Raw genomic sequence first — 16,284 nt, forward strand, 5'->3', positions numbered from 1 at the left:
CTTGGGCTTGGCAAAAAAGCCCTGAGTCTGCTAACTTATTTGTGACTGTACAGGGAAATAAGAAATAAGAAAGAGAAAACAAACCACTCTCTCACACATATGTTCAAGAGAAAAGGTGGATGAAGTTAGGCGTCTGGGCTTCAGCGGAAGCAAATCTTCCCAATTTCAATGCCATTTATTGTTGGTCACTGTACTTGTACTTCTGAGAAAGGGGAATTACCTCATAGTCAAAAAAGGGCAATTAATCACAAAAACAGATGAATTCTAAAATCAGGTTACATGTTTTAAATCTAAACATTTCTTTTTTTGTTTTTGTTTTTTTGTTTGTTTGTTTGTTTGTTTTTTTTTTGAGACAGGGTCTCTCTGTGTAGCCTTGGCTGTCCTGGACTTGCTTTGTAGACCAGGCTGGCCTCAAACTCACAGCGATCCGCCTGCCTCTGCCTCCCGAGTGCTGGGATTAAAGGCGTGCACCACCACGCTCGGTCCAAATCTAAACATTTCTTATCTAAGTATCCGTGACATAAGTTCACAGTGAGTTCAGAGTGACAAAGGTCTAAAGGTTAATAGGGTCTGAAACTTACAAGAATATACAGCATATCAATTAGGATGGATCTAACTATACATCATCCAGCTATCTCTTAGTTCATAATGAGTTCAGGACAATAATTTTTATCTGTCTTTCATTCTAAGAAACAGAGTAAACTTAGACATCTCTAGGTAGCTCCATTCCACCTTAGGTTCATGTGGAGTTCAAACCAACTTGTCTATATTTATGGTGAAATACCAGGATTTGTGGTACCGTCTGAAGTAGAGGCTTTCTCAGTGGATTTTTATTGCCTTCACTGACCTGCATAGTGAGGCGACCCCACAGTGAGGTGATCCATAGGGTGAAGTGACCCCACAGTGAGGTGATGATATAATGAGGTGACCCCTCATTGAGGTGACCCTGCAGTGAGGTGACCCCACAGTCAGGTAATTCATATAGTGAGGTGACCCCACAGTGAGGTGTCTCCCACACAGAAATACGACACCTACAGTGAGGTGGTTCTGTAGTTAGTTACCCCATAGCAAAGTGGCCCCCACAGTGAGGTAACCCCCACAGCGAGGCGATCCCACAGTGAGGTGATCCCACAGTGAGGTGGCTCTCCCATAGTTAGGTTACCCCATTGCAAAGTGGCCCCCACAGTGAGGTGACCCCACAGCCAGGTGGTCGTGGTAGAACAGGCTTTCTGACAGCGTTACCCACATGTTGAACTCCCTAATTCAAAAGTCTGAAATGCTGCAAAGTTCCAATGTCTTCTGAACAAAGTATCAAAGTGGGGTTAAAATCTGGGAGACTATTAAAAACTCCAAGATCTGAAGTGTGTGGTTCCCAAGCGGCTTAGAGGAGGGTTATGCAGGCTATCCACCCTGTCCACAGACAGTGGAAACACCTACATTCCATTCAGTGTGGGGTCTCTCTAGCACCGCCCTGTTGCCGGTGTTCTGTGGCAGAGAAGATGAAGCCACAGCCAGGAAGCCTCGGAGCTGCTGGTGGTGGCTGCTAACGGTTTAAATGTGCGGAGGTTGGACTTGGTGCTCGCATCTTGCCACCACCACCGTAACTTTCACTTTATTTTGAGAAAACCAAGACCCAGAGATGTTGAGAAACTTCTCAGGGTCATGTGGCTGACGCTAGACTCCGGCCTGTGACTGCTGAGACACTTGCCTCATCCGAGTATTTACTCCGCTTCCTGTACACTGACAGACATGCTTAATTCTTCAAGGTCACTCTGACTCCATCCCTGGTGTCCTCCCCTGGTTCTCTTGTCTTAGCCTGACTTAGCTCAGGCGTGAGTGGGGTGGTGGCTGGGAAGAAGCAGGCTGACTGGCACACAAAGAGAGGCAGTTTCAAGAGGAGAGCGTCTGACATCCTGGCCCAGCCTGTGCTGTCTCAGGTCAAGGCTGGGGCAGAAAGATGCAGAATTTGGCTTTGTTCTTGGCTCTAGGGTACCGTGCTGGCTTTCCTGTTTTTCTTCTGGGGGCAGTTTCTGTAACTTTGTTATCCAGGAAAATTGAGTGTCCCCAAAGCAAAGGAACCCCGCTGCCCTATCAGTAAAAGAGCAACGATACTTTGTACAAACTTTACCAGAAGCACCACAGATGATCTGCACAGTGTGGGACCGAGCATCACCCAACGCTGCCTTTTCTGTTGTCCCTTCTTTAGATGCAGCACCCGGAGCTTACCTCTCCCCGTCACAGCCTCTGCATTCTTGCCAAGGGCCTGGGCCGCCTGCTGTGCTGGTGGTGGCTGGCCGAACTGATGGTCCATCTCATGTACATGCACGCCCTCTACGGCAGCATCCCCCTCTTGGAGAGTGTTTCCTGCTGGACCTTAGGTAACTGTGGGGACTGCCCAGATGTGCGGCTGATGCAGAAAGGCTGTGCCGTGAGAGCTGAGAGTCCAGGATGGGTGACCTGCACAGCGGCCGCGCTGCACTTACTGGGAGGGAACTGGGAGGGAACAGAGTTACTGGCCTGCTCAGGGGGCTGTTCTGTGGGCTGCTGATCTGAGACCCAGTCAGGTTCATTCTTCCTGTTTCCTGGGAGCTTCAGAGTTGGGTAGGTATACGTGTGGATCCCATCTCCCCAAGACATGGGTGGGCAACCTTTGGTGGTAGTTACACCTGTGTGAACACCTTCATCTCAAAAAGCAAGGCTTGCCCTTGCACAGCTACTTTAGGGGTTCAGTGAAATTCTGCACCTTGCAGGTTGGCTTCAAATGCATCCTGTAGATACAGTAGATGGTTTATGTGTGTGCATACAGTGCACACATGTCCTGTAGATACAGTAGATGGTGTGTGTGTGTGTGTGTGTGTGTGTGTGTGTGTGTGTGTGCATACGGTGTGCACATATCCTATAGATACAGTAGATGGTGTGTGTGTGTGTGTGTACATACGGTGTGTATATGTCCTGTAGATACAGTAGATGGTGTGTGTGTATGCGTATACGGTGTGCACATGCCCTGTAGATACAGTAGATGTGTGTATGTGTGTGTGCCCACACATACAGTGTGTACGTGTCCTGTAGATGCAGTAGATGGTATGTGAATTTGTGTGTGCATACGGTGTGTACATGGCCTGTAGATGCAGTAGATGGTGTGTGAATGTGTGTGTGCATACGGTATGCACACGGCCTGTAGATGCAGTAGATGGTGTGTATGTGTGTGTGCATACGGTGTGCACATGTCCTGTAGATGCAGTAGATGGTGTATGTGTGTGTGTGTGTGCATATGGTGTGCACATGGCCTGTAGATACAGTAGATGGTGTGTGTGTGTGTGTGTGTGTATACGGTGTGCACATGTCCTGTAGATGCAGTAGATGGTGTATGTGTATGTGTATATGGTGTGCACATGTCCTGTAGATGCAGTAGATGGTGTGTGTATGTGTGTGTGTGCATACGGTGTGCACATGGCCTGTAGATGCAGTAGATGGTGTGTGTGTGTATGTGTGTGTGTGTGTATGTACGGTGTGCACATGTCCCGTAGATACAGTATATGGTGTGTGTGTATGTGTATACAGTGTGCACATGCCCTGTAGATACAGTAGATGGTGTGTGTGTGTGTGTATGTGTGTGTGTGTGTGTGTGTGCATACGGTGTGCACATGTCCTGTAGATACAGTAGATGGTGTGTGTGTGTGTGTGTGCATATGGTGTGCACATGTCCTGTAGATGCAGTAGATAGTGTGTGTGTGTGTGTGTGCATACAGTGTGCACATGTCCTGTAGATGCAGTAGATGGTGTATGTGTGTGTGTGTGTGTGTGTGTGCATACGGTGTGCACATGTCCTGTAGATGCAGTAGATGGTGTGTATGTGTGTGTGTGTATACGGTGTGCACATGTCCTGTAGATGCAGTAGATGGTGTGTGTGTGTGTGCATACAGTGTGCACATGTCCTGTAGATACAGTAGATGGTGTGTGTGTGTGTGTGTATACGGTGTGCACATGTCCTGTAGATACAGTAGATGGTGTGTGTGTGTGGGTGTGTGTGTATACGGTGTGCACATGTCCTGTAGATGCAGTAGATGGTGTATGTGTGTGTGTGTGTGTATGTGTATATGGTGTACACATGTCCTGTAGATGCAGTAGATGGTGTATGTGTGTGTGTGTGCATACAGTGTGCACATGTCCTGTAGATGCAGTAGAATGTGTATGTGTGTGTGTGTGTGTGTGTGTGTGTGTGTGTATACGGTGTGCACATGTCCTGTAGATACAGTAGATGGTGTGTGTGTGTGTGTGCATATGGTGTGCACATGTCCTGTAGATGCAGTAGATGGTGTGTGTGTGTGTGTGTGCATACGGTGTGCACATGTCCTGTAGATGCAGTAGATGGTGTGTGTGTGTGTGCATACAGTGTGCACATGTCCTGTAGATACAGTAGATGGTGTGTGTGTGTGTGTGTATACGGTGTGCACATGTCCTGTAGATACAGTAGATGGTGTGTGTGTGTGGGTGTGTGTGTATACGGTGTGCACATGTCCTGTAGATGCAGTAGATGGTGTATGTGTGTGTGTGTGTGTATGTGTATATGGTGTACACATGTCCTGTAGATGCAGTAGATGGTGTATGTGTGTGTGTGTGTGTGTGCATACGGTGTGCACATGTCCTGTAGATGCAGTAGAATGTGTATGTGTGTGTGTGTGTGTGTGTGTGTGTGTGTGTGTGTGTGTGTGTGTATACGGTGTGCACATGTCCTGTAGATACAGTAGATGGTGTGTGTGTGTGTGTGCATATGGTGTGCACATGTCCTGTAGATGCAGTAGATGGTGTGTGTGTGTGTGTGTGCATACGGTGTGCACATGTCCTGTAGATACAGTAGATAGTGTGTGCGTGTGTGTGTGTGTGTGTGTGTGTGTGCATACGGTGTGCACATGTCCTGTAGATACAGTAGATGGTGTATGTGTACATTCAATACATACATGCATTTCCTTGTTTGTCTCCTTTGGTTGTTTGCATCTGTCTCTATCCTGACAGCAAGGTAGGATGTGAGTCTTATTCTCCAAGGACACAGGAATGTGTGTGCATGAGGTAGATAGATAGATAGCTAGATATAGATAGATAGATAGATAGATAGATAGATAGATAGATAGATACAGATAGATAGATAGATAGATACAGAGAGAGAGAGAGAGACAGAGAAAGGAGGGCAGGAGGGAGGGGCGGGGAAGGAGAGGGAACTGTTAGGCAGATTAAGCGCTGACGCAAGTGTACAACTTGCCTCCTTATCTGTTGGGTGATTTATAGATTTTCCAGAATCTTGATTGTCCTGGCTGTCACATGTGCTTAGTCTGAATGTCTCTGAGACAGAAGCCTCACAGATACAGAAAATGCTGAGTTTTTTTAATGACAGCCTTTTCTTCCTTAGTAGATTAAAAACCCCAAATGACCTTTTCACAGACCAGAACAGCGTTTTCTCTGGTGTAGAGGATTGTTGAGAACTGTTTCTAACAACATGTACCAAGAGCTCAGTGTGCTGTTTCGGCACACCTTGTGCTGGTGAAGCCAGGGTATTTGTTTGCTTGTTTCAGGAACTCTGAGGTTATCAACACAGTGAGACAAACAGCACAGGGCTGAGGTTGGTCCCCAATGCCGGGCCTGCGCAGCCTAAATATGAATAGTGGAAAACAGCTCGAAATGGGGCTTCGATAGTAAAGAGAAGTCACCACGTTTGCCACTCACACTGAGGGCTGGACAGCAAGGAGCAGATCCGGGGTTCAGGTCCAGCCAGTGAGCCTTCCTCACCTGCCACAGGAGCGAACTAGGACTTCAGGTGTGCTATGCATCCTGAGGCCACAGACTCCTCCCTCTGGCTTTTCAAAGATGACCTCGCTTTGTGTTTATCATTCTTCTCTCTCTCATGGTACTTGGGCCATCGTTAGATCCCAGCAGTTGCGTATTTTAAAATGTTGTCGTCCAAGCACACTCACACTGTGGTGCGCTAGGATATGACCAATGTTTCTGAGATGCATCCATGTTGCTATGCTGTAGTAGCTACTTTTCTGCTCATAATAAGACACCATGACCCGAGGCAACTCATGGACAAAAGAGTTTATTTTGGCTTCTGGTTCCTGGGGGACCCACCATGTTAGGGGGAGGTGTGGGAGCTGCTGACAAGCATGGAGAGGGAGCAGAAAACCAAGAACTGACACCTTGACCTGTAAGTGTGGAGCGGAGAGCGAGAACAAGAAGTGGGTGAAACTATGAACTCTTAAAGCTGGCCCCCAGTGACAGATTCCCTCCAGCAAGCATGCCTCTCCTAAACTGCCCCAAGCAGCATCACCAATGAAACCTGGCATTTGGATGGGAGGCATTTCACATTCAGACTCCGAGCACATGTCATGGCACCCCCCATCCCCCTCCCCCCTGCCCCATTTTTGCTGGTGGACATTATGACAGTGAGGAGTCCTGATGTCATGTGTGTCTTTCCCATTCTTAGGGTTGCTATGCCACATTGCATTTGTGAGTCTCTGGGAGCTCACGTGTATGAGTTTCCCTGTAGGGCAGTACTGTTAACCCTGGTACTTGAGCCACAGTTAGGAAAGCACTTTGCATCACAAGTGTGTGTGTGTATGTGTGTGTGTGTGCGCGTGTGCGTGTGCGTGTGTGTAGGTTGTGAACTCTTAGAAGGCAATACTTTGTTCCACTGATAATGTCTGCTTCATACTATGAGATGTGAAAATTTTGGGCAGGAACCAGCCAGCTGGCGAGTCCTTCCGGGGTGTGAACCTGCTCTCACACGTGCACCTCAACAGGGACTGGCTGGCTCTTGAGCATTATGCACACCCAGACACACACACTTAGACCAAGTCAGTTTCTGTCCAGCCAACATACATTTTTTGTTTCTCTGAACAGGGTTGGAGTTTCTTCTGCTTGTGTCTCATCGACACTTGATTCTGGCTTTTTAGCTTTGAACGTCCAGGTGAATGTGACTTACACTCATGGCTTCTTCCAAAATGCATGGGGATGGATGTCTAGTGGCCAAAATGTCTGAAACCATTTGCCAAAATAAATCTCTCCTCTCTTAAGATCTGAGATCATTCTGCCCGTAGCTGTGCAAAGGCAAGCGATGCCCCGACTAAGTGACCTGACTCCCCATCATTGAATGTCAAGTTGTTTCACTCATCCTGTGGTTTAGAGTGTCTTGCCTGCCCTGTGACCACATGGTCCATGCAGTAACCATGACGTGGCATGAACTGTTACATTGTGCCTTTTTTTTTTTTTTGAGATAAGGTCTCTCTGTATAACCTTGGTTGACTTGGGAACTTCCATATGCAGACTAGGCTGGCCTCGAACTCACAGCCACCCACCTGCTTTTGCCTCCCGGGTACCGGGATTAAAGGCGTGCATCACCACACCTGATGTATGATGTCATTACGACTGAAGCAGCTTGGTCCTTATAATGAAGAATGTCATTGTCCCCCGGTGGCATCCATGGCCTTCTTCAGCACACTTAGGAGATGCCTCTTCTCCCCACACTGATGTGTTCCTTAAGGTGTGGGTGAGTGGAAGAGACACAGCATGGAAGACATGACACAGCATGGAAGACATGACACGGCATGTCATGACACGGCATGGAAGACATGACACGGCATGGAAGACATGGCATGGCATGGAAGACATGACACAGCATGTCATGACATGGCATAGAAGACATGACACAGCATGGAAGACATGACACGGCATGTCATGACACGACATGGAAGACATGACACGACATGGAAGACATGACACAGCATGGAAGACATGACACGACATGGAAGACATGGCACGGCATGTCATGACATGGCATAGAAGACATGACACAGCATGAAAGACATGACACGGCATGGAAGACATGGCACGGCATGGAAGACATGACACGGCATGGAAGACATGGCACGGCATGGAAGACATGACACGGCATGGAAGACATGACACAGCATGGAAGACATGACACGGCATGGAAGACATGACACGGCATGGAAGACATGACACGACATGGAAGACATGGCCTGGCATGTCATGACACGGCATAGAAAACATGACACGGCATGGAAGACATGACACGGCATGTCATGACACGACATGGAAGACATGGCACGACATGGAAGACATGGCACGGCATGGAAGACATGACACGGCATGGAAGACATGATACGGCATGTCATGACATGGCATGGAAGACATGACACGGCATGTCATGACACGACATGGAAGACATGACACGGCATGGAAGACATGACATGGCATGGAAGACATGATACGGCATGGAAGACATGGCACGGCATATCATGACACGGCATGGAAGACATGACACAGCATGGAAGACATGATACGGCATGGAAGACATGACACGGCATGGAAGACATGACACAGCATGGAAGACATGACACGGCATGGAAGACATGGCACGGCATGGAAGACATGACACGGCATGGAAGACATGACACGGCATGTCATACCTGATGAACTCTCTGGCACTCTTACTGCCTGAAACCATTCTTTTTCTCCTTTAGGCTGTCCCCAAGAGCACCTGGCACTCTGCCACATACACCTGGGAGGCTGTGATGTTGGAGTCCCAAGCACTCCCAAGGCCGGCAGTGCTCCCAGCTATGAGGTCTTGGATTGCTCATGTGTGCACTTGTATTGATAACCAGAGTTAGAGTCTGTGGGGTGCTTTTCTACATGGCTCTGCTTTTATTGATAGCTGAATAGTATTCTGCTGCGCATATGTACCGCATTTTCATTATCCATCCCTCTGTCGAAGGGCATTTGTGTTGTTTCCACTTCCCGGCTACTGTGAGTAGGGCTGCTATGAACATTGCTGAGCGTCTGTGGGGTGGGATGTCGGGTCCCGTAGGCATATGCCGAGGAGTGGTACCGCTGGTCATATGATAGACTTATTTTCAGTTTTTGAGGACTCTCCATATTGATTTTCAGAGTGTCTGCATTATTTTGCATTCTCCCCAACTGCAAGGCTTTAAGCTTTCTCCTTAGCGCCCCCACTTTAAATGCAAAGGTTTCTGCTTGGAAAGCTGAGAATTTTTACTCCCTCCTCCCATTCTCTCTCTGTTTTGAGCCTCTCTCTCTGCTCCTTGTCTCAAGCCTCACTTTTCTCTGCTTACGAATTTTGCAGCTGGAGGGCACCTTCCTATCTGTGACTGGTGAGTAGAGCAAGCTGCCAGAGCCTCAGGCTGTGGCTCTGTTGCGGGGACTAGTCAGGAGCTCTGGGTGTCTCCCCCACTTTGTTCTGAACTGAGCCATCCCACCAGGCACCTAGGAACGTGAGAGCCTTGCAGAAAGTCCATTAGCTTTGATCTGCAGGTTATGAACCCATCACTCATCCTTTGTATGCTCAGATGGGGCAGGCCTTTCCCTACTTACAGATAAATTACATTTGAAGTCTTTCAAATGCATGCCTGTTGATGGAATAAAAAATCTGGAATTAAAAAAGACTCACATCACAGTGTGTGGTGAGGAATGGGCTGATGGGGACTTAGCATTGTGGGTAAAAGCCCAGTCTAGAGAGGTGTGCCCACATTGGAAAGCAGCTTCCCATTGCGTCTCAGGCAGAAGTCCTTCCTAAACCAAGTGCCGTGTGGTGTTGTGTCTGTCTGTCTGTCCTCTGTCCTCTCTCCTTGCCCCATGAACAAGCACACTGGGCATGTCCTCAAGCACAGCGAGCGGGCATGGCCTCACCCTGGCTGCTCTTGTTAGCTCTCCCCTCAGCATGGAACGCCCTTTCCTTCATCATCGCTGCTATTCCTGACTTCTTGTCGCTCCCATTACAGTTTAAATGCCACTTCCACACAAGACGCGCTTGCTGTGTGACCCAAACAGAAGCAGCCTCCCAGTGTCCTCAGCACAGAGCTTGTCACAGCCTCACGTTTTCCTTGCTTCTCTGCCTCCCACCACAAGTGTAAGCTCCCAACAGGAGCAACCCACAGAGTCCCCAGCAACCCCAACAGTGATGAGCTAGTTGACTCTATGCTCATTTGCCAAGTGTGAGCAGTGTGGTCGCACAGTGTCCGGGGCTGGGCTTGCCTCAGTTGCTGGCAGTGTGAGCAGGAGTTCAGATCTCAAACACTCATAACAGGCTTCACATGGTGGCGTGCATCTGAACCCTGGCTTGATGGGGGGAGGGGTTTGCAGAGACAGGAGGATTGCTGGGACTTGCTAGCCAGACATGGTGAGCTTCAGGTTCAGTGAGAGACCCTGCTCAGGGAGTACACCTGATGACCTCTAGGTATGACTGTGTACCCCACTACATGTGCACGCACACACACACACACACACACACACACACACACACACACACACACACACCATGTGTTCTCAAGAATGTCTGGGTACTGAACAAGTGACTTTCAGTTATAATCTTGCTTTTGCAAAGTCTGCTAGCTTGGAAAAAACACTGATCTCAGAATTTGAGTGTTTTTGCCTATGAATTAATAAGATGCGTTTGATTCCAAGGACCACATAGTGCATCCCAACCATCTCAAACTCTAGTTCCAGCAGAGCAGTGCAGGCTTCTGGCTTCCAGAAGCATCAGTCACACACACACAGCCAGCCGCCATACACAGAAAAATACAACACAATACAGAGTCGAATGGTATTTATCCAGGGGACCTCACCGGCACTGAGAGGAATTGCTGTTAAGGCTCTGCAAACGTCACTCTCACTGGAAACAACCAGTCGTGTACTTAGTGTGTCAGACTGCGCGGCGGCCGTGGTGCTCCCCCAAGCCGGGACTGCACAGCTCCTTACGGAGACTACGTGGCCGTCATGTCAGTGCGTGGCCGTCATGTCAGTACGTGGCTGTCATGTCAGTGCGTGGCCGTCATGTCAGTGCGTGGCCGTCATGTCAGTGCGTGGCCGTCATGTCAGTGTGTGGCCGTCATGTCAGTGCGTGGCCGTCATGTCAGTGCGTGGCCGTCATGTCAGTGTGTGGCCGTCATGTCAGTGCGTGGCCGTCATGTCAGTGTGTGGCTGTCATGTCAGTGCGTGGCCATCATGTCAGTGCGTGGCCGTTATGTCAGTGCGTGGCCCAGCAGAGCAGTGCTAGGCTCGTGTGTACCTGGAGAGGAGTGTCTGTGCCAATCCCTCAGCAAGTGGCCCGGCTGCATCTGGAGGTAGTTGGTGTTCATTTCAGTGTTTTCCTGGAAAAGAGAGGAAAAGAGAAGGAGCGGGGGTGGGGGGTGCAGAGGGAGGGGAGGGGAGGCATAGAGAGGCAGAGAGTGGGAGAAAGGGGCAGGAAGAGAGGAGGGAGAGAGATTATCTGTTTTAGTGGTCCAGGGTCGGCATACTAGAGATGGCCAGGAGGTGGCAGTAGAAGCACACTAGTCTTTAGATGATAATTTCTAGAAATCAGATACAATTTTATTAGGCTAATATTTGGCCCCTCCTTGGAAATTGACAAAGTGTATTGAGGTGATGGTGGTGGTGGTGGTGGTGTGTGTGTGTGTGTGTGCACGTGCGATGTTTCTTGGCAGGAGGGAAGAGCATCCATTCTCACCCAGCTTTTAAGATGTCCCTGTATGTCCTTGTGTTGCGACTTCACATTCCTCATAAAATTCCCCTGTAAAATTAAGAATTTTCTAGTAAATTTTTTTTCAATTTTCTCAAGTTTATTTCAAGTAGAACATGTTTTTACATAGAGGTGGCAGAAACGGCTGTCGCTGGTTTCAGCAGTGAGGGCCCCCCAGCCCTTTATTTCTACATAGGGGGCCTGACACTGTTCCCCAGTGCTGGGCTGAGGTGTCTGGGTGGTGCCTGTGCTTGTCTCTCAGCTTGGGCCTCCTGGGAGTTAGCTCTGCTGAGGGTCATCAAGCTGGCCTCCCTGTGACCATCGTGTGCTACTCAGCCTCTTTATCAGCTCAGGTGCCGCTGCCAGGAATAACACACACAGTTACCTGCTCCAGGAGGAAGACTGCTCTGGCCTGTGCATCAGACCTGGGTCCCCAGCCAGGCTGCTCGGCCTCCACACAGCTGCTTATACTGTGTCTTGCCTTCCCTCATCTTCTTGCAGACTGGTTTTTCTAAAACAAAAATCTCCGTGATTTCTTTCTTTCTTTCTGAGCCAGCTACCCCGGCCGTGCTGGGCTGCAGCCTTCTGTGTTCACACACAGTTTTGCACAGGCTATTATTCGTCTAGCTAAATCATCCTTCTAAACTTTTGCGTTTCGGCCTGGAGAGGTGGCTAGAGCGCGTTCTGCTTCTGGACTTGCCCCAGCACCTGTACGGTGCCTCACAACCATGTGGGACTCCGGTTCCAGGGTCTTCATGGGCACCAGGCCCACACATGGTACACGTATGAACATGTGGGCACTCACGCATAAACATAAATAAAAATAGTGTTCTCTGGAACATTAATGGTGCCTTGTAGAATTGTCCCGCGTGTCTTCATTCCCCAGCGGTGGCGGTGGTAGCCTCTCCTTGTCCCCAGGCACTGTATCGCTGTCCGCAGTGCTGCAATAGCATCTCCAGAACATAAGCCGTTTTCTTTTGAACTCCAGACTCTTATAGCAAGGCAGGGTACGGCTGAGTGGGACCGTTCAGTGTGGCAGAGCCTGAGGTCAAGGACAAAGGAGATGGCTTACGGCTTTCCCTGAAAAGAGGTCAGGAGACCCATTTCTTGAGCTGCTTACTGAGCAGTGTCTCTCTATAGTGAACTCATGATAAATCCAGGCCTATGAGGTGGGAGGGGATCTGTGAGCAAAGAGCTTTGGCCGCGTGTGTAAGGTGACGAAGGGAGTTCAGTTTTCAGCGACAGGGCCTCTCTCAGAAGCCTTCATTATGCACTGGACAGAGTGGGGTGTGGACACACCCGGGTCCTAAGGGTGCGTGGTCCAGGGTACATAGCTCGGAGTTTAGGCTGAGGAGATCTCTGTGTGCCCATCTACATGGACATGGAGTGCCTCAAAGACACCCACTTGCTTTCGCTAACTCTGTAACGCTTCAAGGAGGAGAAAGGGAGACACTGGACACCTGGTAATTGTTTTGAAAAATGAGGACACAGATGTCTGGCACACAGCACAGGGCCCCTTTCCTCTTCTGTCCTTTTGAAATGTTAAGCGTTTCGAGGCTTGTTAAGATACGGCTGAGGAATTAATTTTTACACGTTCCCTCCTTGGATCAGAATCCTAAGGTTATTTGAGATTAGTGCCCCGTGAACTTGAAGTGAGTGCTCCGGGACTCACACTGCAAGCTCGGCTGTGCGGTTACAGACAGTCCACGTGCGAGAGGGTGCTTCCATAGTGCATGCATGGGATTTGGAGAGATGCCCACCTGACGCGTCATTGGCAGGGGTGTGATACCCCAACAGCCCTCAGAACATCATGGTTTCTGTTGATTGTGCCCTGGAGACCTGGGTTACAGATAATTTCTCTGACAGATAAAATATGTAAATCTTCCTTTTAAGTGGAATTGACACGGAAACCTGAACATATCAGATATGCCGGGGAAGTGATATTTCCTTTTGTGGAAGAATTCTTGCTTCCTTCAAGGATACACAATAGAATCCTTTAATTTTTGCAAACTTTCAGTTCTTTCCACAAATAGATTTTGCACATCACTTTTCCTCGGTAAAGTGAGTCATCGTCTCCAGTTGAAAATTTACTTTTCAGAGTCTCAACGTACTTGGTCTTGTGTAAAACTCTTTTCTTACCCTACATTGCTTCCTTGTGCCTTGCTTGGCTGGGTATATGTCCTGTTACTTTGTGGGAATTTTTTTTCTAATTAAAAATTAAAAACAATTTGACAGTCATTTCACCTGTTCACCCTCTGCCATTCCCCACTCCTCTCTTCCCGCAAGTTACCCTCCCCCTGACACTTTCAGGCTGTTTGTGTGTGTCCCACCGAGCTAGTTGGGGTTGCTTGCATGGCTGAGGGAGGGGGCTTGTTCCTGGAGCAGCAGGCTCCTCAGTGGCTACACAGCTGACTTCCCAGCAGCCGGCTGCCGGGAGGAGTGGAGTCTCCGAGCCCCATCTATGTTGGGACAGTGAAGGGCCCAGTCTTGTGCAGGTCTTAAGTGAGTCACACAACCACAGTGCATTCGTGAGTGCACCAGCCATGCCGGCTCCAGAGTCATCTTTTTACACCCCCCTCCCCTTTGATTTCTTCTGCCCCTTCTTCTGTGTTGATCTGCAAACCTCAGAGGGAGTGACATACATGTCCCATTCACCGCCGAGCAGCCCGCCTTCTTCTCAGGACAGTTAGGAGTCCCTGTGCTAATTGCTGTCATCTTCAACAGAGGCTTCTTGGCAGAAGGCTGAGTAAGTTATGATGCAGACACGAGTGTTTAGAAAGTGGTTTGACCATGTGTCTTTTTAGCAGTAGGTTCCATGCAGTAGTAGGGTCTCTGAGGGAGAGACACACTCTTCCTCCTCCTCCTCCTCCTAAATGTATGCGTGTGTGCCAGAGCTTGTCAGTTGTGGGTGCTGGAAACTGAACCTGGGGCCTCTGCAAGATCAACAACTGCTCTAAACCGCCTCACGGCTCGCCAGCCCTCTGTGGGGTCTTCTTAACGGGCGCATTCTGGATTGGGTGTGAGCTGATGTCAGTGGGTTGTGCTTGTGTCATAATGCACATGGCGGGGGGGGGGGGCAGGGAGGGATGGTATTCATTGTCCTAAACTCCTAGCTTAGCACTTCTGTTCTGTTTCGTTACTCTACTCAGGGCTTTTGTTTGTGTTAATGTCTTCCCATATTAAAATGCTTTTACAACACACTGTGCTTAAGAAAGGTTTTGTTGAGTCTCATTTGTTTTTTACTGGACACAATTTTCCTCTTCAGTGTGTGTGTAAGGCTAAAGGTAATTGATAAAGGGGCTGAGCCAGTAGCATTTACTGTCCTGTAGAGGTGACTTTCTCCTCAGCAGGTTTCTTTGAAAAGAGAAGCTGGCCTTTTAAGCCTTGTAAGAGGACACATCTTTAAATTCAATCTTCCCACATTAGAGTGTCCAAAGAGCAGACACCTTGGGAGGCAACGCTTCTCTGAGTTAATTTCACTCCTCTGACCCTGAGAGAATTAGCTGGAGGGTGAGAGGTGCCTTGGCAGAAGACAGTACCTGGGAGAAATGTGGGTTTTAGCTGCTGGTGGCGAGTGGCGGCAGGGTCAGGGAGCGGGCTGTCCGTCCCATCATCCCTCTGGAGCTAAGGCGTCTGTCTGCTCCTGCTTCTCCTCTGAAGCCATCGTGTTGGTCCAGCCAGGAAGCCATGATAGCTTTGTGCCCGGCACTTCTGTCTTGTATTTTTCCTTCCTTTTTTTATTCTTTTACTCGTGCTGGATACATAAATACCCACGAGGGACATCTCACGGGGCCGGTGGATGCTGGACACTACACGTAACATGCTTTCCCCTGAGCGTACGCGCCGATCATAAAAGCTCATTTACAAATTAGGCACACCAAGAGATTGGCAGTGAAACAGAACATCTACAGCACTGTGGGAGCTGGGGAGGTGACTAGTTGTTAAAATGCTTGCTGCGTAAGCATAAAGACCTGAGTTTGATCCCCCAGGATTGGTGTGCGCCTGTAACCTCAGCACTAGAGGGTGGAGAAAGGGGGATCTCTGGGCTCACTGACCTGTCAGTCACCCAAATCAGCAAATTCAGTGATAGATTCTGTCTCAGAAAATAATGTGGAGGATGCTTGAGGAAGATGCTTGATATTGATGTATGTGCCCCCCCCCTCCATACACATGTACATGCACACCCATGCACATAGAGTCACGTATGCTCACATGGATACATGGGTAAAGAAGTAGTGGGCCACCGAGGCAGGATGAGGTGGGTGGTGTCAGCCTCCATGATGCATAGGGTAGAATGCAGCTTAAGCCTCCTGAGCTCTTTGTTTCTGAATTTTCCTTCTGAAAATGTGGAAAGCAAAACTGTGGATGAGGATGGGGTTGTTGTTGTCAGCCTTAGCATTTCTTAGAAGCAGGCTCAGGAGCTGTGAAGCTGCTCACGGGCAGAGGCAGCCTGGGTTCCCAGGGCAGGAGGGGAGGCACTGAGGGTCAGCTGCTGGCTGCAGTTTGCTTTGTCGTTAATATGCCATTAATAATGTCTGTTGCTCATCACGTAGAGTACGTATGGCCGTACTAGGAGTATGGGTTATATTTTTAATGCTTAGATTATTAAACTGATATATAAAAGCACAAACTTACACGTATTGATGTTATTATACTGTGTTCCGATACATGGATACATTGTGATATTTAAGTCTGTCTAAACATAGCTGTATCTTCAAATGATTATTATTTCTTTAGGT

At 48.8% G+C, this 16,284-nt stretch overlaps 1 protein-coding gene across 2 annotated transcripts in view; it reads left to right on the top strand.

The window, feature by feature from the left end:
* Positions 1–16,284, top strand: part of HHAT (hedgehog acyltransferase) — a 252,165-nt gene that overhangs the window by 63,302 nt on the left and 172,579 nt on the right. For both annotated transcript variants that reach the window (XM_084794948.1, XM_084794947.1), the window contains exon 7: positions 2,207–2,378. In XM_084794948.1, the coding sequence (XP_084651074.1) occupies positions 2,207–2,378 (172 nt within the window). The remainder of the gene's footprint in view (positions 1–2,206; positions 2,379–16,284) is intronic.

This window comes from Acomys minous, assembly GCF_964271855.1.
Source record: "Acomys minous genome assembly, chromosome: 1".
NCBI classification, from domain to species: Eukaryota; Metazoa; Chordata; class Mammalia; order Rodentia; family Muridae; genus Acomys; species Acomys minous.